This window comes from Manis pentadactyla, chromosome 1 (genome assembly GCF_030020395.1).
Source record: "Manis pentadactyla isolate mManPen7 chromosome 1, mManPen7.hap1, whole genome shotgun sequence".
Classification (NCBI taxonomy): Eukaryota; Metazoa; Chordata; class Mammalia; order Pholidota; family Manidae; genus Manis; species Manis pentadactyla.
The window spans coordinates 199,892,275-199,917,256 of NC_080019.1; the positions used below are offsets into that span (position 1 = coordinate 199,892,275).

Consider the following 24,982-nt stretch of genomic DNA (forward strand, 5'->3'; position numbering starts at 1 on the left):
ATAGTTGGGGCTAGGTAGTGGGTGACATTTAGGTTCCAGAGAAGGCCCAGAGAGTCGGAATTACTCTTGAAAAAGCTTAAGTTACCCTTGGGTAGAGTAACCTTGGCTCTGTTGGCACAGCTTTGCCCACCGGAGTTGGGGGCCACCACATCAGGTGCTGGGACCATTCTGCTGTGAAGGTGGCTCTCTAGTGTTCTCGGAGGATGTCACACATGTTGTGAACACCAGGTGCTCCTCTTGGCTGTTCACCTGCAGGCTTTGTCCCATCCTGCCTCAGAACCTGAACACAGAGCCCTGTGACTAGTGACAGGTTTGTTCATGGCAGGAGGTCCCGGGGTGGGCTGGGCTCAGGCTTGTGCTTGCACACGCGCTTATGTGGCCCCAGGTTTGTGTGTGCGCATGCACATGGGTATGGTGCTGGGGCAGGGTGAAGAGCATGGGAGGCTCTGTGAAGTGCGCGTGAAGTGTAGTGTGGCGCTCAGCATGGGGACAGTGTGCTGGGACGGGGTTAAAAGGGGACCCCAGGGTCACACTGCACAATTTACTTTCAGTCAGAAGACGGTGGGGGCACTTAGCAGGAGAAGAATGTGGTTAGGTCCATGTTTTATTTGATTATTTATTTATGTACTCAACATAATAATTTTATTTATTTATGAAAGGGTAGTGCATTCCCTGTTTAAAATTAAAAGGTACAGAAGAATGTACAACCAGAAGCCTCCTTTCTACCCTTGTCCCATGTCTGTCTGTCACCTAGCTCTCTCCCAGCAGACAACCAAAGTTAATCGTTTCTTTTGCATTTCTTCAGAGATATTGTATGTGTCTGGAAGCAAATTTACTTACTCATATACTCCCCCAACCCAACACACACACCCCTTTTCCCCGCTTTTTACACAGATCACATTGTGGTGCCTCTTATTTTTCTCCCTCATCCACCTTGGACACCATACCAGAGAATAAAGAGCATCCTCAGTCTTTTCAATGGCTGCATAGTATTCTATTGCATGTGTATAGCATTATTAATTTCTAACCTGTTCCCTGCTGATGGACATTTACATGTTTCCAATTTTGGCTACAACGGGCATGCTGCAGGGGCATTTCACATGGATGTGGGCTTGCTGGGTCAAAGATTATGTAAATTTTGATAACTGTCTCCAAATTGACCTTCATAGGGGTTGTACTAGCCCTCCCCCACCCAACAGTGTGTGAATCAGTTACACAGTTTTAGAAAGTTCCTCCTGGGAAGCTGTTTGGAGGATGAATTTCAGAGGAACAGGGGTTGAGGTAAAGTGGGCCATGAGGGACCCGATGACATGGGCTGTGGGGACTAAAACAGAGGTGGATTCCAGAGGTGAGTTGCTGATTCGGTAGATATGAGAGGGAGTCTGTGAGTCAATGAGGTTTTATAGGCCTCAGTTATTTAAGAAGGTGAGTCTGTTTAAAATAATTTGTGCTGTCATGGTGGATGATGGAACCAGTGTCCCCGCTGTATGGCTGTTGTAGAGACCTGGGCCCTATCACCTGGTGACTTGATAAGGGAGATGCTAGTGCTGGCTGCCCTGAGCACCTGGCCTGCCCTCTGGTTTCCCTGGGACCACAGCTCCACTGTGTCGCCAGTGGGAGGGAGGGGTGGGGAGGGCAGAGGAGAGGGAGGGACAAGAGTTAGGACATTCCGAGGCCTCCTTAGAGTCAGAGACATACTGTTCCCCTTGGGGGAGGCCAGAGGAGCTGCCCAGGCCAGTGGTGACCAGGAGAATTCTTCACAGTGTACTCACGTGCCCTGGTTTCTGGTCGCCCTTGGAGACAGTTGGCTGTGTGATCTAGGGCAAGTGGTCCTGCAGCTCTGAGTCTCACCTTCTTCATCTGACTTGTGTGCACAGTAGGTGTGCCCTTGTGAAGGACTACCCTTACCCAGGACGAGGGTCACAAGGTCACCCATGGGGCAAAGGGGAAAATGTTTGCATATTCCTGCCTCCCCAAAATAACACCAATTTTTTGCATAAAACTACTCCAAATCACATTACAAAGGACCCAGTCACTTCACTGCCAGCGTTTGTCTTCCTAACTTGACTCACAGCAGTTTCCCTTCATTGACTAATTTGCCCACCTGCTGTTGGTCAGCTCAGGGGTGGCTATGTATTCAGGCCATGCTCACAACCAGGCATGCATACATGCATACATAATGCACACACATGCACGCATGTACACCTGCACGCACATACATAGTACTCACAGCTGCTGTAGCTGGACCTTGGCTGCTTCTGCCCTCTCAGAAAGAACAGAAACCTTCCAGCCAGAACAGAAAAGATGAAAGAAGTGAGCAGAAATAATCCAGGCAAGCGTGGGATGGTCACGACTGAACCACAGGTTCTGTGGGGAGAGGGCCCAGGAGCCATAGAGGAGGAGACCCCACCCCCAGGCCTTTTCAGGCTTTTTCTGCTCTGACTTGGCAAGGGCAAATCTCCAGGCACCTGATTTTCCTGCTTGGACAATTTGCTAGGTAGGATGGAATAAAAACAGTAGGATCAGTATAGTAAAAAGGTGTGGGTTTTGGAGTCTCCCAGCCTTGCTGCGTGTTCTCTTTTGCTCTGGGCAAACTCCCTGTCTTGTAGACCTCATTTTCTTCCAGGTAGTTATGAGGATTCACTGAAACCATGTAGGTCAAAGCACCCATTCCATCCCCCAGTGCTAGGAGATACGTGGTGATCGTTCGTTACCACTCTACCCACTTCTATCTGAATCATTTGCCGGTTTTGCCTGACCTAGGGCATTGGACAAAATTGTGCAGAGCTCATCTCCCCTTTACCCTCTCTAACCTTTTCTTCTCTTCTCCCAGGGGCCCAGATCATAGATCTGATGATGCTGGTCATTGACGTGACCAAAGGGATGCAGACCCAGTCAGCAGAGTGCCTTGTGATTGGGCAGATCGCCTGCCAGAAGCTGGTTGTGGTGCTGAACAAAACAGACCTCTTAGCCGAAGGGAAGAGGCAAGCGGTGATTGATAAAATGACCAAGAAAATGGAGAAGACCCTAGAGAACACCAAGTAGGTTTGCTGATGAGAGGAAAGCTCCATGTAGAAGCAGGCCTCGGGATGCACGCCATTTCACTGACATGCATCAGGCCAGCAGGTGTCTGCCTTGGGTCCCAGCAAGGGGGTCTCATGTGGCACTTGCTCACACCAAGGGTAAAGGCAAAGTAGGTGGTGCAAGAAGTCAAAAAATGCAGAAGCATAAAGAAACTAGAAGCTGATTTTTCAGGTAGCTTCCTAACAGCAGTGAGGTGGTTCTGTGTGCACATTCACAGGGAGGCTCAGTGTGAGGCCTGGGCATGGAAGTGGCACACCCTTCCCATGAGGTCCTGCTGCTGAGGAGTCAGTCCCAGTGCTCACATTGGCCCTGCTCCGAGCTCGAGAGGCCAGGAAATGTCCCCTTGCCATCTCCTGAGCTGCAACTTGATTATCAAAAGTAGGTGAGTGTTGGTGGATGACTGGATGTTTCTGTCACAGAGGCTTATAAAGTCAGCTGGGGGGATGGATGGACCCTGCTGCTGGAGGGGAGACCCGGAAAGGCCAGATCACAGAGGCCCCTTTCTTGTATGTCATGGCACAGGTTTGCAGTTTTGTCTTCTGGGAAGTAGGAAGTTGTTACAGAGTTCCATGCAGGGGAGCGTTGAACAGGTTTTCCTGTCCAGAGATGGCTGGTTCAGGTGCAAGGAGGGCTTGGTGAGGAGGCCCTGGAGGCAGCAGGGAGGCAGACAGGGAGAGGCAGCTATGGTGGTTTCCCAGGGACAGAAGTGTGGCTCAGAGTGAAGGCCGGTGAGGGCAGGGAGGGGTAACCTGGGACCTGTAACAGGAGCATCATCAGGCCTTGTCAAGCCATGGCTCTGCTCACAGCCAGCACGTTCTGTGAAGAGAGGCCCATGGGGCCAGAAAAGGGGCCATGCTGCTAGGCAGCATGGGGGTGGGAAGGGTCTGGGGACTATGGGACAGAAAGCCACCTGGTTGCCCAGGCATCCACAGGAGTGACTTATTCTGAGGTGGTTGAGAAAATGTCCTTGTTGAGCACACAGTGTTGGCAAACCTCATTGTTTTATCAATTCTTCTCTTCCTCTCTGGGCCAGCACCTTTTGATCAATCCTAAATAGCGGTCACTGGGAGACAGCGCCTCTTCCTCTTTGCTATGCAGCCTGAGACAATATCCTGCCACTTCCCCCTCTCCTTCTCCTGCCTGTGGAGGGCAAGCAAGTAGTGTTTTTGTTTCCCCGTCATAAAGATTGATCTGCCTTCCCATTTATGATTTTTTTTTTCAGATCCAACACCTGCAGCTCTCCCTCAGAATTCTCAAGTTGGTTAAATTAAAGCTCCAGCCCTGTGAATGGGCCAAATATGTCATAAAAGATTTCCTAGCGCTGCCTTTTGTTAGTAAAATTCATCAATCCGATAAAATCGACACATTTAGATAAGTGTTGCATAAGAATTCAGACTTTGTTATTCCCAACGGAAGTGGATATGAGACTGTAAAAAGGAAGATAAAAAATTATATCTTCTTTTTAGTGAGTTATTTGATCTCCCTGCCGTTTTATTTACTTGTCAGACAGGGGAGAACAGGTCCTTTGGACTCCTGCATTGAAAACCCAGCACAGTGTCAGTATCATTTGCTGTATAAATGGGACCCTCTGGGAAAGGCTTAGGGTACTAATAAGGGTATTAATATTAACTATTTCCATGAGTTAGATTTAAGGAAAATTCTCCCTCGTATGTTTAGATTATTATTCCTATTTTAATTTATTGGTTGAAGGTAAAGTAGGGGCTTTTTCACACATCCAGAGGAAATTATCCATCTCAGGGGCCTTTGAAATCTCACCTCTCCTCATTCAGTGCCCAGAGGGAAGAGAAACTCAGAAAGAGGCAGGGATTGTCACTCTGAAGGGTTGCAGCTAGTGGGACCCTGCCTGGGCAGTGGCCAGGCCAATGCCCACTACTTAGTAAGAGCACATTAGCTCTTACCTCCATGCAGCAAAGAACTTTAAATCACTTAAGTGACCTTTTCCTTTTCTTATGGTCCCTTGTTAAAAGTAAATCCTTTGTAAATGTTGGTCCAATTGTGATGAAACTTTCTATCCGGAAAGGAAGAATTTGGGCTGGTGAACTATGGATGTATCAAATCCTGAAGAGCATAAAAAGGAAACTTTTTTCTTTCCAAAGAGTAATTGAAAGAAAATCTGGAAAATAGTGAAAATAAGTGGGAAAGTGAATAAAAGAAACAGGAGACCACCGAGGATTTTTCTCAGAATAATAGCTATTGACACTTTGGTTTATTTCATTCCTATCTTTTCATTATGCATAATACTGCCCCCCCCCCATTTCTTCCATGTTTTAAAGGTTGTAGTAAAATATACACAGCATAGTATTTATTATTTTAACCATTTGTAAATGTACAATCAGTGGCATTAAGTACATTCACAAAGCTCTGTACCCATTACCACTGTCAGACCTGAAGCTTTCTCAGGATCCCCAGCATAAACTCTCTACCCATTAAACAAAAGATCCCTGCCTTCCCCTCATCCTCCAGCCTCTGGTGACCTCTCTTCTGCTTTCTGCTTCTATGAATTTGCCTATTTTAGGTACCTTTTATAAATGGAATCATACAATATTTGGCTTTGTGTGTTTGGCTTATTTCACTAAACATAATGCTTCCAGAGACCATCCATGTTGTAGCCTGTGTCAGAATTTAACTGCTTTTTATAGCTCAGCAGTATTCTGTTGAGCAGTCTACCATCTTTAGTTTATCCTTTCGTTTATTGATAGACATTTGGATTGCTTCCTCTTGGCTTTTGTGAGCAATGCTGTCATGAACATGGGGGTACAAATATCTATTCAAGTCCCTGCTTCCAATTCCCTTGGGCATATACCTAGGAATGGTCTTACTGGGTCATATGGTAAATCTATGCTTAACTTTTTAAGGAACCACCGAATAGTTTCCCACAGTGGCTGCATCATTTTACATTCCCACCAACAATGTGTTAGGGTCCCAGTTGCTCTACATCCTCACCAAACCTTATTATTTTCCTTTCTTAATAGTTATCCTGGTAGGTCTGAAGTATCTCATTGTGGGGTGTTTTTTTTTTTTTGTCTTTTATTTTCCAGTTTTATTGAGAAATAATTGACATACATCACTGTATAAGTTTAAGGTGTACAGCATGATGGTTTGATTTACATATATTGTAATCAATACCACAGTAGGTTCCACTAACATCCATCTTCTCATGTAGAGACAATAAGAAGAAAGATAAAAGGAAAAAATGTTCTCCTGATGAGAACTCTTAAGGATTTACTCTCATAATTACTTTCCTGTATACCATAGAGTAGTGATAACTGTAGTCACCATGCCATACGTCACATCCCTGGTACTTATAACTGGGGTTTCTACCTTTTGACCACTTTCCTCCAGTTCCTCTTAAACCTCCTAAAACCTCCCTCCAAAACCCCTGCCTATAGTAGCCACAAATCTGATCTCTTTTTCTATAAGTTTTGTTTTTTTTTTCTCAGATTCCACATATAAGTGAGATCATACAGTATCTGTCTTTCTCTGTCTGCCTTATTTCACTTAGCATGATGTCCTCAAGTTTCATCCATGTTGTCGCAAATGGTAAGATGTGCTTGTTGTTTTATGGCTGAATAATATTCCATTTGTGTGTGTGTGTGTGTGTGTGTGTGTGTGTGTGTGTGTGTAATCACATTTTCTTTACCCAGCCATCCATTGATGGACACTCAGCTTGTTTCACTCTCTTGGCTGTTGTAAATAATGCTGTAGTGAACATGGGGGTGCAGATACCTTTGCTTCCTGTAGATAAATTTCCAGAAGTAGAATTGCTGGATCATATGGCAGTTCTATTTTTAATTTTTTGAGGATCTGCCACATTGTTTTCCATAATGGCTGCACCAATTTATATTCCCACTAACAGTGCACAGAGGTTCCCTTTTCTCCGCATTCATGCCAGCATCTGTATCTCTTCCTTTTTGAAGACAGCCATTCTAACAGGCATGAGGTGCTACCTCACTGTGGTGTTGATTTGCATTTCCCTAATGACTAGGGATGCTTAGGATCTCTTCATATACCTGTTGACCTTTTGTACATCTTCTCTGGAAAAATGCCTGTTCAGATCCTTTGCCCATTTTTTAATCAGGTTTTTGTTGTTGTTGAGCTTTGAGGTTCTTTATATATTCTGGACATTAATCCCTTGTCAGAGATATTACTTGCAAATGTTTTCCCCCATTCTGTCTCTTTTCACTTTCTTGATAATGTCCTTTGATGCACAAAAGTTTTGATTTTGATGAAATACAGTTCATTTATTTTCTCTTTTGTTGCCTGTGCTTTGGTATCATATCTGTGAAATTGTTACTAAATCCAGTGTCATGAAGATTTTCCTCATTGTTTTTTTAAGAATTTTATTGTGTTCGCTTTTAAGTTTATGTCTTTGATCCATTTTTAGTTAATTTTTGTATATGGTATAAGTTAAGAGCCCAACTTCATTCTTTTGCATGTGGCTATCCAGTTTTTCTAGAACCATTTTTTGTAGAGAGTGTCCTTACCCTTTCACCCTTGTCAGAAGAACCCGTTGGCCATGCATGGATGGATTTGCTGCTGGGCTCTCTGTTCTGTCCTGTTGGTCTGGGCATCTGCCCTTTTGCCAGTACCATACTGCTTTGTTTACATTTGTAGTAAGTTTAAAAGTCAGGAAGTTGAATCCTCCAACTTTATGCTTCTTTTTCAAGATTATTTTGGCTATTTGAGGCCCCTGCAATTCCCATATGAATTTGAGGGTCTGCTTTTCCATTTCTGCCAGATTTGGTTGTTGGAATTTTAATAGAGAGTGTGTTAAATCTGCAAATCACTTTGGGTCATGTGAACATCTTAACAGTATTAAGTCTTCCAAGCCATGAACACGGATGTCTTTCTGGTTTTTTAGATCTTTAATTCTTTCATCAGTGTTTTGTAGTTCTCATTATATAAGTCTTTCACATCCTTGGTTAGATTTATTCCTAAGTATTTAATTGTTTTGGATACTATAAATAGGATTGATGTCTTAATTTCCTTTTTAGTAATTTCACTGGTGTATAAAAATACAGCTGATTTTTGGGTGCTGATCTTGTACCCTCCAACTTTGCTGAATTTAATTTTCTCCTTTAAAACATGTAATTGTGATCATTAAGTATTTACATTTTTGACTTTTGCCTTTATTACTGAACATTTTTATATAGCAGCTCTTCAGGTAGTCATCACTCTTTGTTGACCCTTTAAACTGGCTTAAGTTTTCCTTCTCATAAGTAAATGACCCTGGGACGAGCATCTTTGACCATCATTAAACTATGACTGTATTTTCAGTTTTTTCATCATAAGAGATTTCCAGATGTGAGATTACTGGGTCAGAGGGTAGGAGTCCTTTTAAGCCTTTTGTTGTACATTGCCATATCCTTTTCCAGAAGGGTTTGTACTATTTTACACATATATAATCAGCTAACTTTGATTTCTAATTTTCAAATGCATATGAACCTTAGTTGGGATAGAAATGCTATATTTTACTCTTGGTTTAATATGCGATTCTTTAATTACTGGTGAGATTGAACATTTTCCCTGAAGTGTATTAAGTAGTTGTGTTCTTGCCTATTTGAATTGTGTCCCTATATTTTGTCTCTTTGCCTCTTGCAATTTTAATACTTTTTTTGATTTTCAGGAATGTTTAATAGCAGTAAAGATGCTGTTATAATTAGCCATTTGCCTCTCACTTGTGCTATAAGTAAGTCTTCCAGCATTTGTTGTTTGCCTTTCCGTTTTAGTTGCTTCTGTTGACACGCAGAAGTTGCTAATTTTTATGTAGTCAAACTCTTTGTTTTTCTTTGTGATTTCTTTGTCTCTGGAAGCATTTAAAATTACTCTTGCATAAGCATTTATCAATGTTAACAGAAACCAAAATAGAAGATAAAAATCTACCCAAAGTCTTCCCAATACATCAAATTAAAGTGTTTTTTATGGAGGATCCCTGTCAGTCTTTCCCACATGTACACAGTTTGAGGTAGTTGTTATCACAACATTGACGCTGTTCTGTGTTCTAGGCTCTTCTGTTTATTTTTCCACTAAATGCTATCATCTGACATCATCCTGATACATCTCTCTCCTACACTCCCTCTGTTTCCTCCTACTTTTTAAACACTTTCTATTTCCTCGTTTCCATTTTAGCCAAGGCCAGTCTGCTTTGAGTCCACCCAGGGCTCCACCAGCCCTGCCTGCCTGGCCCTGGATGGAATGCCCAGTGGCAAGTGACTTGCGGCTGCTGGGCTGACTCTTACAAGGTGTGCATTGCATACTAGCTTTGTGGCTGACTTGCTGTTGGTCTGGGCAATCCACTGTATCTCACTGAACTGATATTTCTCCCTTTGTAAAATGGTAGCTGATGAGTTCAACCTCACAGCATTTGTTATGAGGCAGCATTTGACATGGAGTCTCGTGCATAGTGGGTGCTTAGTAATAAGAGCTGTAATATGTGGAGCACCTACTTGACACTGTGCTAGGGATTTCACATGGGCAGTCATTCAGATTCTCACAGTTACCCACCAGTAGGTGTTGTATATGGCTTGACTGCTGAGAAAAATAAGGCATAATAAATACTGGCTATATTGAATTCTACTGTTCCAAACCTAAAACTTGTACAGGTATCCTCTGCTTTTGAAAGTGGATGTCATGTTACACTTTTATGAAGCACATTTTGCTTTTATGAGAAAAGGCAAAAAGCAAAATATAGTGTTTAGTGTTTGTTTTGTAGAGTCATGGGCAGCGAGGGTGGCCCCACCAGGCTCCCTCTCCCGGAACCACACTCAGCATCTCAGCATGGAGCTGCGATAGCCCTGAACTATGTCTCTGAACATCTGTGCTTTATCTTGACTCATTTTGCACATCCTTTAGCAAGATGTGTTCTAAGGTATCAGAAAAACCTAAGAGAGGTTATTTTTTGGGTCCGGAAATGCTCAAAAAATTTTCCATACAAATTAGTGACAGTTGCTTCTTCACTTTATGCCTTTTTAGCTAATGAAGGTTCCATAGGATTGCTCTACAAATTTTGGATAATGGGGAAACCTGTGCTCTATTTGTTTATGTCTTTTACACAAATTACACATACACACATACACACACACACGCTTTTGTTTCTGTATTTTTGCTTATCTGAGATCATTTTGGTTTGTTGGCGAAGGTCAGCCTGAGTGCACAGTCAGCATGTCTGGGCCTGGCTCCCTCCGTGATGTACCACAGCTGCGAGGGGAGTCTGATGGGGCTCTGGGAACAGGAGAAGCCCTTGAATCTGCTCCAGGTCAGCTCCTGCCTGCATTGCTGAGCTGTGCGGCTGGGCTCAGGGCTCTTCCTGACATTGCTGATTGGAGCCCTTTGTACTCCTAGAACCCAGACACTAGTCTGGATCTGAAACCTGAGGCAGGAGAGACCACTTGTCTCCCTCGGGGGCTGCTGAACTCTACTTCTGCCTCCAGAAGCCGGGATGCCCCTGTGTGTGGCATGTTCAGGAAATCAGCAAGGCCGGCTTCTCCTGAGCCTGGGAAAAGGCCAGACACACAGACCAACACGCCTTTAATGTTTTGTTACAATACATTGCCCAAAAGGGTTTGGATAAAAAATAATTGAATTTCCGAAAGCTTTATGGTTAATCGCTGGAATTCTCAGTGCACGCTTTTACCCTTCTCTGTCCCTCTGGGCCTCGGGCTCCTGGACTGTAAGCAGAAACGATGCACATGTACTGGGCTCTGGCTCATGGTTGGGTCCGGGTTTGCTGATTTTTGTGGCTGGAGCCCTCCCTTCAGACTGAGAACGGCCTCTTCCTCCCTCCCTCTCCTCCACGGGAGAGGACGGGACTCTGGACTCCTCCAGAGCAGCTACTTGTTCCCTGGGTCCCCTGGCAGTCCTGAGCAAGTCACTTGGCTTCTCTGAAAATATGGGTCCAAGCCCGTTTGTGGGGTGTTGGGATCACATGGAGAGGATGCAGCATAGTGTGTGCAGAGCAGGCACTGAGCCTTCAGCTGCTTTTCTTTTTTTTTCTCTTGTGTTTCTTTTCTACTCTCTCTTCCTCAGTGTTTTTATGTCTTTCCTCTCTCTTCACTACTCCATTCTTTTCCTCTCACCTTCCCTCTCCAAGAAACTCTCTTGCATTCCTCTGGGTATTGCTCTTCTCAAGGCAAGCATGTAAGACCTGTTATTTCTGCGGGGGCAGCACGGCCTGCCCGAGCTGCTCTGGAATTGATTGGTGAATGGGTCTCAGGCCTTCTTTGGAATCTCCCCTGTGAACTTGCATCATCTTGTCACACTGACCTTTGGGCAGCCAGTGGCTCCTGAGATTGTTTTGCCTGCTCTTTAAGAAACTCCAGCTTCTCAGAGTTACTTCCTCTCATCTTAAAAAAAAAAAGAATCCAACTTTATTTAAGGGCTCCCCCAGGTAGGCCAGGAGCAGTGTGGCATGGAGTCAAAGGCCAGCCAAACTGAGCACATCCCCAGCCCCTTCTGAGGAGGGCACTGAACCCCTGGGCAGGAAAGACAAACCAGTGGAGGAAGGAGTAGTGGGAGACTGGCCAAGCCGGTAAAGACTGGAGCTGAAGTGGCTTCCTTAGAGCAGCAGGGGCTGCTGAGAGAGGAGGGCTTGCTCTGTCCTGAGAAGTCAGGACTTTAAATTGGATTTAGAAGGCCAGGTAATAACTAAGCAAGGGTGAGGTTTGAAATATATGGTGCAGGTCAGGGCACTGACCACACAGAAGGGCAGCTATGGCTGCCCTGGTTTAGGACTATTTCCAAGCTCCCCATGACACTTTTCCACACATTAGCTTAAAAGTGAGGGAGACAGCCCTGCAATGTGGACATGCTCCATCTTGTTGAATAGAGGAGTGGAAGCCAAGTGAGGTGGAATAACTTAAGTCAGCTGTGGATTGGCAGTTAGTCCTAGGTTTCTTGCTCAGCGTCCCATCTTCTGTGCTTTGCCTCTGGTTGCCTATCACCTGAGTTAGGTTTGGATAGCAGAGGAGGGGAGCAGGTGAGGGAAGCAGTGGGAGTAGAGTTTGGTGGTAGGCAGGGGCTTGAGTTTATACCTGTACTTCCAGAGGTTTGCTGAGGTGAGTCAGTGCGGGGAGGCTGGGGCAGACCATAGAGAGCCTTGTGGACCAGGCTGGTTGCTAGGCTTCATCCTGGTGTTGTCATGGAGCCTATGAAATTGTAGAGTGGACAGTATGCCTCAAAGTGGTGTTGCTGGAAGGTGAGCACAGCTGTGGTCAGTGTTTGGTATAGGGCTGTGCACAGACTTTAGAGAGCAGTTGGGTGGCCTGGGGTGGTAATGGGTGACCTGGGGTGATAAGAGCCTGACCAGGGTGGAATTTGTTGAGAATGAAAATCAGGGAATGGATTGGAGTCAGATCCCCAAAGAAGAACTGACCAAATGCAGTGACTGAGGAAGACATTGGTGAACCATGTAGCCAGGGATGACTTCAGAAACCAGGGGAATATTGTCCATGGTCAGAAACCAGAAAGCTAGAGTTGGGAAGCTGCTTTCTGGCAGATGATAGGATAGGATTACAGTACTGGAAAGAGGCCTTGGTTGAAGACACAGATTTGAGAATTGCCCACAGAGGAGCCTTGGTGCAGATCATCAGAGCACAGGGAGCTCCTAGAGTACAGCAGACTGGAGGAGACAAGCTGGCCATTCAGGGTACGAAGGGCCTCTCCAGGAGACAAAGGCTCTTGAGTGAAGTGACCTGTGGGGGATTTAAAGGACCAGACCCTTTTTGGTCCCCCCTTCATTTTTCTCTTTTTCCCCTTTCAAGAGTCAGACATTAAAGGCCAGGACATTCAGAAATAACTGTATATATGTGGACGAAAATTGCAAAGTGACCACGTATGCCTAGCCTGAGCCTCAGATAAGACCTGAGACCTTACATTTACATCTCAGGCTAATTCTTAGCACAGAGACAGCCTACAATAGTAATAGTAAACCCCAAACAATAGCAAAAACAGGAATTCCTGGGGAAGGGGAAAAAATCTGATCTCCAAAGTTACCATATTAGACTCGATTGTCTAGTTTTCAACAAAAAAATTGCAAGGCACATAAAGAAGCAGGAATGTATGGCCCAATCAAAGGGGAAAATATAAGTAAACAGAAACTGTCCCTGAAAAAGACCTGATGGCAGACATACTTGACAAAGACTTTAAAGCATCTATCTTAAGGACACTCAAAGAGCTAAAGGAAAATGTGGAACAAGGAAGAAAACAATGTATGAACAAAATGGAAATATCAGTAGAGAAACAGAGAACCTAAAAAGAAACCAAATAGAAATTCTGGAGCTGAAAAGTGCAGTAACTGAAATTTTAAAAAAGCACTACAGGGAATCAAGGCAAAGTTGAGTAGGTAGAAGAAAGAATTGGTGAGCTTAAAGATAGGACAATGGAAATGATCAAGTCTGAGGAACAGAAAGAAAAAAATTTAACAAAAGTGAATAGAGCTTAAGGGATGACACACTATCTCAAGTGGACCAGCATACACATTGTGGCAATCCCAAGAGAAAAGAGAAAGGGGCAGAGGAGTAGACTTACCAAATTTGATGAAAGACATTAATGTTAACTTCCAAGAAACTTAACTCTGAGTAAAATGAACTCAGACCCATGCCAACACACATTATAATAAAACTTTCAAAAGATAAAGACAGAGAACATCTTGAAAGCAATGAGAAATTATTCATAACATATAAGGATCCTAAATAAGATAATAAGCAGATTTCTCATCAGAAATTATGGAGGTCAGAAGGTAGTGGGCCTATATGCTCAAAGTGCTAAAAAAAAAAATAAATATTATCAACCAAGAGCCCTATATCCAACAGAACTTTGAAAAATGAGGGGGAAAGTAAGACTATCCCAGATAAATGAAAGTGGAGGCAGTTTGTTACTACTGGATCTGCCCTACCAAAAAATGCTCAAGTTCTGCAGAATGAAATGAAAGGACCCTAGGTAGTAACTCAAAGCCTTGTGATGAAATAAGGATCTCAGTAATCCATGGGCAATTACAAAAGCTAATGTTATTGTAACAACAGTTTGTAACTCCATGTGTTTTTTTCTACATGATTGAAAAGACTAATACATGTAAAAAACCAAAGTAATTATTTATGTAAAAGCTAGTAGTGTTGTAACTTTGGTTCATAACTCTGCATTTTGTTTTCCGTATAATACTACATTTAAAAGAATTACTAGTTTATTTTTTGGGACATACAATGTTTAAAGATATCATTTTGTGGTAGGAACAACAGAAAGGGTTTGGGTCAAAGCTGTATAGGATCAGAGTTTTTATATGTTATTTAAGTTAAACTGATATAAATTCAAATGAGAATTTACAACTTTAGGATACTAAATGGAATCTCCATGTTAACCACAAAGAAAATAGCTATAGAATATACACAAAAAGAAATAAGAAAGGCATTTAAATATTTCACTACAAAAAAAATCAACTGAACACAAAAAAGACAGTAATGCAGGAAATTAGGCAAAAAGCTATAAAGCATATAGAAAACAAACAGCACAATGATAGAAGTACATGCCTCCATAGTAGCAATTTCTTTAAATGTTAATGAAGTAAGCTCTCCAACTAAAGGATAGAGATTGGCAAAATGGATAAAAACACATACTGTCTACTAGAGGCTCAATTTCGACCCAAAGACACAAACAGATGGAAAGTGAAAGAGTGGAAAAAGATATTCCATGCAAGTAATAACCAAAAGAGAGCAGGTGTGGCTATACTTTTATTAGACAAAGTAGACTTTAAATTTAAAAAGATTACAATAGAGACAAAGAAGGACATTATATAGTAATGAAAATTTCAGTATAGCAAGAGGATATAAAAATTATAAACATTTAGTCACCTAATGACAGACCATTAAAATACACGAAGCAAAACCTGAAGAACTGAAGGTAGAAATGGTTCTACAGAAATAGGGGAGATCTCAATATCACACTCACAATAATGGATAGAACAACCAGACAGAAGGTAAATGAAGCAATAGAGGACTTAAAAAACACAACAAACCAAATAATCTAATAGGATGTATACAAAACAGTTTACCCCAAAACAGCAGTATGCACATTCTTTTCAAGTGCACGTGGGAAATTTTCCAGGAGAGCTATGTGTTAGGCCACAAATTCTTAGTAGATTTAAAAAGGCAGGTATCATGAAACATATCTTTGCTGACCACAGCAGGAAGAAATTGGAAATTAACAACAGAAGTAAAATTGGAAAATTCACAGATTTGTGGAAGTTAAACAGCATGTACTTAAACAACCAGTAGATCAAAGTAAAAATCCCAAGGGAGATTAGAAAATACTTAGGATAAATGATAATGAAAACATAATATACCAAATTTGTGGGATGCAGAAAGCAGTTCTAAGAGGGAAATTATAGCTTTAAACTCTTACACTAAAAAACAAGGAAGATCTCAAATAAACAACCTAACTTTACAACTTAAGGAACTAGTAAAAGAAGAATAAACTAAGCCCAAAAGTAGCAGAAGGAAGTTAATAATAAACATTAGGACAGAGATAAATGAAATAAAGAATAGAATAACAATAGAGAAAATCAATGAAACCAAAAGTTGGTTCTTTGAATGATCAACAAAATAGACAAGCCTTTAGCTAGATGGACTAAAGAAAAAAGAAGACAAATTACTAAAATCAGAAATGAAAATGGGCACATCACTACTTATTCTACAAGAATTAAAAGGATTATAGGAGAATACTTTTAAAAATGTGCATGAACAAGTTGGATAACCTAGATGAGATAGATAAAGCCCTGGAAATACAAAACCTATCAAGAGTAAATCACAAAGAAATTAACTATCTGGGAGGCGGAGCCAAGATGGTGGCATGAGTAGGAGAGTGGGAATCTCCTCCCAAAAACATATATATTTTTGAAAATACAACAAGTACAACTATCCCTAAAAGAGAGACCAGAAGATACAGGACAACAGCCAGACTACATCCACCCCGCAAAAGTGGACTAAGAGTTACCAAAGGGAAAGGGACTGGGGAGGTTGGGTGGGAAGGGAGGGACAAGGGTGGGGAAAAAGAAAGGGGGCATTACGATTAGCATGTATAGTGTTTTGGGGGGGTATGGGGACGGCTGTACAACACAGAGAAGACAGGTGGTGGTTATACAGCATCTTGCTACGCTGATGGACAGTGACTGCAGTGTGGTGTGTATGGGGGACTTGGTGAAGGGGGGAGCCTGGTAAACATAGTGTTCTTCATGTAATTGTAGATTAATGATAGCAAAAATAAAAAATTAATTAATTAATTAATTAATTAATTAAAAAAGAAATAAACTATCTGAATGTAACTATTAGGAGATTCAATCAGTACTTAGAAATCTCCTGACAAAGAACAGCTGTGGACCTGATGACTTCATGTGTGAATTCTAACATTTAAAGAGGGACTAACACCCACCCTTAAACTCCAGAAACCCCTTGAAAAGTAGGGCACATTTCCTAACTCATTCTGTGAAGCCAGCATTACCTTGATACCAAAGCCAAAGACACTACAATAAAACTACAAACCAAAATCCCTTCTAAGCATTGACATAACTATCCTCAACAAAATACTAGCAAACTGAATTCAGCGGCATACAGGATTACATAAAACAACCAAGTGGGATTTATTCCTGGAATGCAAAGATGGTTCAACATTACAAAAATCATTTAATGTAATACAAATTAATAGAATGAAGGGGGATAAAACCTCACATGATCATTTCAATTGATGCAGAAAAACATGACTAAATTCAAGACCCTCTCATGATAAACACTCAACAAACTAGGAAGAGAAGGAAACTACCTCAACACAATAAAAGCCATACATGAAAAACCCACAGGGAACACCTTACTCATTGGTGAAAGACTGAAGGTTTTTCCTCTAAGACCAGGAACAAGACAGTTTTCCACTTGTGCCACTTCTATTCAACATAGTACGGGAAGGTCTAGCTATAACAAGTAGGAAAAAAAGGAAATAATGTCATCCAAATAGGAAAGGAAGAAGTAAAATTATCTCTATAGATGATATGATCTTATCTATAGGAAACCCTAAATATTCCACACAAAGCCTGTTGGAGCTAATAAATAAATTCAGCAAAGTAGCAGGATACAAAGCACATAATAATCAGTTGCATTTCTGTGTACTAACAACCATATGAAAAGTAGATTATGAAAACAATTCCAAAATAGCTTCAAAACTAATAAAATACTTAGGAATTAACCAAGGAGGTGAAAGATTTACGTAGTGAAAACTTACAAAACATTGCTGAAAAGAGGTTAAAGACATAAATCGATGGAAGCACATCTCGTGTTTACAGACTTAACATTCTTTAGATATCAGTATTATCCCAAGCAATCTACATATTCAACAGAATGTGTATCAAAATCCCTATCATATTTTTTGCTGAAATAGAAAAATCCATCCTAAACTCCATATGGAGTCTCAAGGTTCCTCAAATAGCCAAAATGTTCTTGAAAAAGATGAACAAGACTGGAGAATTCACAGTTATTGATTTCAAATCTTACTACAAAGCTACAGCAATCAAAACTGGAACTGGCATAAGGAGAGGCATACACAGCAATGGATAGAATAGAGCCCAGAAGTAAAACTCTGATATGTGATCAAATGAGTTTTGACAAGTGGGCTAAGACCCTTCAGTGGGGAAGGACAGTCTTTTAATAAATGATGCTGGGAAAACTGGATATCTACTTGCAGAAGAATGAAGTTGGACCCTTATCTGCTCCATAGACAGCAGTTAGCTCAAAAGGGATCAAAGAACTAAATGTAAGACCTGAAAGTATAAAACTCCCAGAAGAAAACGTAGGGCAAAAACTTCATGACATTGGATTTGGCAATGATTTCTTGGATATGATATCAAAGGAACATGGAACAAAAGAAAAAAATAGATTGGATTTCATTTTTAAAACTTGTGCATCAAAAGACAGTATCAACAGAGTAAAAAGGCAACCTATGGAATAGGAGAAAATATTTGTGAACCATATATCTGATAAGATTACATATTTGATAATGTAATCAAAATAGACAGCTCAATACTATCCCAAGCAATCTACAGATACAAAACATAATCTGTACCAAAATCCCAATCATATTTTTTGCAGAATTAGAGAAACTGAAGAACCAAAAACCAAATGACCCAAGGACTTGAATAGACATTTCTCGAAAGGAGATATACAAATGGCCAATAAGTTTGTGAAATACTGCCCATATCACCAACCCATAAGGAAACAAGTCAAAACTACAGTTAGGTACCACTGTACACCAATTTGGATGGCTGCTATCAAAAAACAAAATAGTAACTTGGTGAAGCTGTGGAGAAATTAGAGCCTTTATGCTCTGTTGGTGGGATTGTAGAGAAGGGTGCAGCTGCCATGGGTAATAATATGGAGGTTCCTCAAAAAATTAAAAATATAATTACCATGTCACAATTCTACTTCTGGGTACAGACCAAAAGGAATTGAAAGCAGGGTCCCCAAGAGGTATTTGTATACCCATGTCCATAATAGCATTATTCATGGTAGCCAAAAGGTGGAAGCTACCCAGATGTCCGTTGAGGGATGAATGAATCAGCAAGTTGCGGTCTATCCATAAAATGGAGTATTATTTAGCCCTAAAAAATGAAGGAATTTCTGACACAGGCAACAACATAGATAAACCTTGAGGATATTTTGCTAGGTGAAATAAGGCAATCACAAGAAAACAAATACTGTGTGATTCCACTTACGTGAGATACTTAAGAGTAGTCGGAATCATAGAGACAGAGTAGAGTGGTGGTTGTCAGAGGCTGAGGGGTGGGAGCATGGAGAGTTAGTGTTTAATGGGTGTGGAGTTTCAGTTTTACAGGATGAAAGGAGCTGTGGAGGTGGATAGTGGTCATGGTTGCACTGTATTTACTACCACTGAACTGTACACTTAAATATGGTTAATATGGTAAATTTTATGTTCTATGTGTTTTACCACTATCAAAATGTTTGAAATAAATGCTGGAGTTACATGCAAAAGTCAGTCCTTTTTCAGTTATCTTTAGATCTCTTCTATTAAGTTCAGAAAAATGTTTCAACTTCGTGCTATCGTGTCTTCCACGTTTCCATAACTTGTTAACCAGGCTCAGAACCTTCAGTGGGAAATAGTATCTAGCTAGGATTTTGTAGTCTTCTTTTGTTTTCTTTGTGTTTATTTTTATAGCTACAGTAGGAGATTTCTTTTCCCCTGAAGGGGATTGTGGTTGGTTAATCAAAAGTCTCTTAAAGCAGAGAATCATAAAATATGACACATTTATACTTTAAACATAATATTTTAACTTAAAACATATATGTGCATGTTTACTTTATAATATAGTCCATAATGTAAGTTGTTACAGGGGAACATACAATATTCTCAGCATTGTGCCTCCCCTTCCTCATTAGCACCACATTGTTGGCAGTTGGTCCCGGCTCATCTGGGGTCTCTTGGCTTTGCGAGCAGGTTTGCGTTCTGAATTTGGGCCTACCTCCTCTTCTTGCTGTGTTTTTGAGGCATGGATGGCCTCTGCATCATCTATAATTTCAGTTTTACACAAAGTAGCACTCATAATCCAGGCAGGCATTATTATTAATTCATTTGGTCTGGATTCAGTAAAGTAAGCTGTCCTTCATATTTTCTTCTTGGTCAGGATTTGTGTTTTTAAAAGCTGCAGGCCCTCAGTGTACCAGGCCTTCAGGTGAGGCTTTGCAGAGCAGAGGGCATGGAGACCATCGGCTAGTGGATGCCACTGAAGTGGCTGGTGGTAGGAGGGCTTCTGCTACACCTTTGTGGCAAGTGCTACTGGTTTTCCCTTTAGACAGTAATATAAAACTGTGTTTTACAATACATGTGGCTAAGTAAGAACATGAATTATTTTAAGGAAAAAAAACTAAGAAAATAATGGCTCAGATACACAGACTTCACAGACCTTGCGAAGAGGGTGCAGGTAACACTGAAATAAAGGCAGAAAGGGTTGGAGCAGAGCTACCACTAAAGTTTGTCCACTCCTGCCTATCCTGGAGGTGACATCTGACCGAATAGCCATTGTCCATGGTGAGGGATGATGGGGGTCATGCTTAGGATGTCCCGCGTATTAGAAAGGACAGAGCTCTGAAACAGGGCTTTGGGGCCCAGAGAACAGAGCTCTGGACTCCTTGCTTCTGCTACTATTTCACATGGGACCCTTTAGCAGTCATTTAACCTTGCTGTGCCTCAGTTTCCCCTCCTTTAAAATGATGATTTTATCCCTCTTATCATTACTGTGAGGATTCAATGGAGATGGTGTGTACGAAAGCATTTAGCCAAGTGTCATTTGCATAGGGCTCAATTAATGTTTGGTGAACAAAGGAATGAGTCTGGATATGGGAATGATAGCAATTATTCTTCCTACCTCAGGGGGTTGTTTTAAGGATCCAATAAATTTGCGTCTTTATTTGAAAGTTACAGCAAACTGTAAGAATACTGAGTACTATAATTATAGCTGTCATCATCTCTCTGTCATGGGTTGAGAACTAAATTGACTAGAGACAAGGGTTTTGTTAATCTATTTATAGGACTTAAATGTGTTATGTTCCCTGATCTTTGAAGGTCAGCCACTTTCCAAATTCTCATGGATTTGAGAAGAGACATGCATCTCCGCCTCTAACCCAGACTTACGGAACATTGTTCCCATGATGTTCTCCAGGTGGATGGTAAACCCAGAGTTGCTGTTAATCACAGCTCCACCACTCATTAGCTCTGTGGCCCAGAGCAAACTACAGACCCTAGTCAACCTAGGGCTCTCATGCGTAAAATGGGAGAAGGAGTAGTAACAGCCACCTCACAGGGCTGTGAAGAGGAGATTGTGAATGAATGCAAAGCCCCTAACACAGAGCCAGCACCATAGGCAAATGACCCTGTCCCTTCCCCTCACTCCCACTCTGTTAGACACTTGGCTACATACGAAGTGGCAGTTAAGAGTAGTTTTTAGAGTCAGGGGAAGGTAAGGGTGGCACTTATTGGAGGGAACAAAGTCAAGAACTAGGAGTGGTAAAAAAAATAGTCTCCTGAAAATACATTTAGTAAATAAATAGATGGAAGATGTTGAAGGTTATATGGCTTATTAAGGAAGTATTCATTGAAATGAGGTATACATAAAAAATAGTAAGATTTTGATGTATTTGCAGTAAAATAGGTATCTCAGATATTCATCATGATAGTGAAAAGGGTAGCAAACCTTTGGATGTATGTTTTTCCTTTTTAATTGAGATACAATTCACATAACATAAATTTCACCCTTTTAATGTACACAAAGTTATGCAACCATCACCATTATCTACTTTCAGGAATCCTGTACCCTTTAAGCAATTGTTCCCTATTTCCCCATCCCTGGGGACCACCCATCTGTGTTCTGTCTCAGTGGATTTGCCTATTCTGGTTGTTTAATATAAATGGAATCATACAATATGTGGTCTTTTCTGTCTGGCTTCTTCATTTCTTTCACTAAGCATTGAGGGACATTTGGACTATTTCTACCTTTGGCTTTTGTGAATTGTGCTGCTATGAACATATATCTGTGTGTATTTGAGTGTCTGTTTTCTGTTCTTTTGGGTATACACAGGAAATTTCTGGGTCATATGGAGCCTTAAATGACCCATATGGTCATTCTGGGTCATGTTAGAACCATTGTTTCCTACATTTTTGAAGTTGGATATAGAATTCTTGACTGACTTAATTTTTTTTCTTTCAGCACTTTGAATATTTCATCCCATTACCTTTTGGTGCCATGGTTTCTGATGAGAAATCAGCTGTTAATCTTACTTTTAATCTTATACATGAATGAGTCACTTGCTTCTTTCAAGATTCTGTCTTTGGCCTTCGACAGTTTGCTTATGATATGTCTAGACATGGATCTCTTTGAGTGTTTCCTACTTGGAGTTTGTTGAGTTTTTTAGATGTGCAGGTTAATATTTTTCATCAAAATTGAGAAGTTAAAATTTTTTTTTAATTGAAGAATAGATACACACATTTGGGAAGTTTTTGAAGTTTATTCAGATATTTTGTCTGCCTCTGTCTCTCCTTCCTTTCTAGAATTCTCATTATGCATATGTTGATATGTTTGATGATGTCTCAAATATCTTTGAGGCTTTATTCAGTTTTCTTCTTTATTTTTTCTTTGTTTTCTTCAGTTTGGATAATCTCAGTGGACCTGTCTTCAAGTTTATTTATTCTTCTGCCTGCTCAAATCTGCTACTGAGCCCGTCTAATGGATTTTTTTATTTCAGTTATATTTTTCAACTCTAGAATTTCTATTTGGTTCTTCTTTTTAAATTTCCAACTCTTTTTGATATTTTCTATTTGGTGAGACATTATTCTCATTGTTTCCTTTAGTTCTTTAGACATTGTTTCCTCTAATTCTTCAAACATACTTAAAATAGCTGATGTAAAGTTTTTGTCTAGTAATAGGGCTTCCTTAGGAACGGTTTCTATTAACACCTTTTTTCATATGTATGGGACCATACTCTTGTTTCTTTGCATATATTGTAATTTTTTGTTGCAAACTGGACATTTAGAATAATATAATATGGCAATTCTACAAATCAGATTCTCTTCCCCCACACTTCCATAGTTTGCTTTCATTATTTGCTTAGTGACTTTCGTGAACTAATTCTGTAAAGTCATGTGTGACCACTGAAGTCTCTGCTCTTTTAGCTTAATGGTCAACTAATGATTAGACAGAGATTTCCTTCAATACCTGGAACCAGTAAGTCTCCCAGTCTTTGCCAGAGGTCTCTATGTGCATGTTGGCACATGCTTTAATGCTCAGGCAGGCAGTTGACCGTTCTGCCTTAGTCTTCACTTCCTGCTTACATGGAACCTCAAAGTCAGCCAGAGGTGGGAGCTTAGAGCCCTCTCGTGTCTTTCTTGACCATGCACAGTGCGTTGGTTATGACCACAGCCCTGTGCCTACATGTAACCTTCTAGAATCCCAGGAATATGTCAGAGCTTTTCCAAACTTTCCATGGAAACCCCCCAGCTTCTCCCTCTAACTTTTTTGATTAGCCTGTTCTTTGCCCAAACTATTGTCTTCTGCCTCAGGCAACCATGATGTTAAACAATTACCTCCAATTATTTTCATCAAATGTCTGAGCTCCAAAGCAAGTCATATAAAGACAGCCTTGTAAGTGGGGCTTTCCAGTAAACTGCCAGAAAGGGAAAATAATGACAGTTCTCTGGGAAAGGAGCCTTGATAGAACTCACACCCATTCTTCCCCCTTCAGTGGCTCTAAGGCTGCTGCTTTCCACTCTGTAGATGCTGTTATTAGGGCTACCACAGAGTTGAGAACGGTAGATGGCAATAAGGCAAGCTAAAATGCTGCAAAGGCTTCTTGTGCTTACCAAGCTTCAGCCATTTTACTTGAATAAACATTCCATGGATTGCCGTAAGCCTTTGGTTCATTTCCAGAGTTCTGAAAAAGTTGATTTTGATAATTTTTTGCAAGTGTTCTCATTGTTTTTATGGAGGAGTCTTTTAAAATGTCCTTACTCCACCATTTTGCTGATTTTTCAATGTATGTTGAGTCTTAGACTTATACCCTATGAATTTATACCAAAGCAAGGTCAAAAGAAAACAAAGGCCAGTCATGTCCACCGACATGTTTATCACACTCTTTTTTATAAGAGTGAAAAATTTGAAATGTTCTAAATGGGTAATATTATGGAGGAAAGCATGGAAATTCTGGATCACACTGTAATGCAGCTGTTACAAATGAAAGAGGAGGCCTGGGGATGTGGGAAGTTATGATCCTTGGTTCTAGAGTCAGATGGGGCTGGGTTGGGATTTGGCTCTGAGATGTAGCCAGTGACTTGGAATAATTAATTAACCTCTCTAAGCCTCAGTATTTCATCTATAAAACAGTGGCATTTCATACTGATGCTGTGAGGTTTCATGAAAGCATCCACGTTATATGCTTGGCTCAGCCACATGAATTATTATTATTGTTGTTGCTGTCATCCAACAGAAAATCCTTTATGTGATGATGATAAATAAAATAGAGGCTCTGACGTTATATACATACTATAGCCAAAGTATGAGAAAAATCATCCCTTGGCAGTGCGTAGAGAAACCAAGGCTGGATGAAAGCACACTGTAACAGTGGGATCATAGGATGTGTATTTTCTCTTTTCCATTTTTTTTGTCACTAGAAGAGATAAATATATACTCAGTAAGAATCTCTTTGTAAAGAGGCTGGGGCTTTCCAGGAGGGCTCAGGGGGGAATCCCTCCCTTGATCACCGAGATGGTGGGTGTGCTTCCAGGTGCATCTGCAGGGCTTCTTGGTCACCAGTGTTTGCTGGGTCTGCAGGATGCTGGGATGTATATAGGGTCTTCTTCAAGGAGTTTTTTGTTTGTTTGTTTGTTTAAATGCAGGGTTTTGGGGCCCAGGGTTCACTGCTGCCTCCTCAGGGTGGGTTCTGAAAGTGTAGGTGAAAACCCAGATGCCCCTTTTATGTCCTGTTGTTCACCACAAGACCTTTCCCTTTGGGGCTGCCATTTCCTCATGTGCCCAGTGGGAGTGGGAGGAAGATGGCATTGTCTTCCCAGGTGCTGTAAAAGGGGTGCCTGTCATTCTCAGTGCCCTGCCGGTTGTACCACAAACACTCTGTGTCCGTGCTGATGGGCTCTGTAATCACGGGGGGCTTGTATTTCCCTTCCAGGTTCCGAGGTGCACCGATTATACCTGTGGCGGCCAAGCCTGGGGGACCAGAGGCCCCTGAAACAGAAGCTCCACAGGGCATCTCAGAGCTCATTGAGGTACTCTCAGCCTGAATCCAGGTGGCCTCTGACCCCAGCCCCACTCAGGCAGGTGCCTTTGTAT

At 41.3% G+C, this 24,982-nt stretch overlaps 1 protein-coding gene across 2 annotated transcripts in view; it reads left to right on the plus strand.

The window, feature by feature from the left end:
* The window catches only part of EEFSEC (eukaryotic elongation factor, selenocysteine-tRNA specific), a 247,967-nt gene that overhangs the window by 88,245 nt on the left and 134,740 nt on the right, over positions 1-24,982 (plus strand). For both annotated transcript variants that reach the window (XM_036911550.2, XM_036911547.2), the window contains exons 2-3: positions 2,834-3,041; positions 24,822-24,918. In XM_036911550.2, the coding sequence (XP_036767445.2) occupies positions 2,834-3,041; positions 24,822-24,918 (305 nt within the window). The remainder of the gene's footprint in view (positions 1-2,833; positions 3,042-24,821; positions 24,919-24,982) is intronic.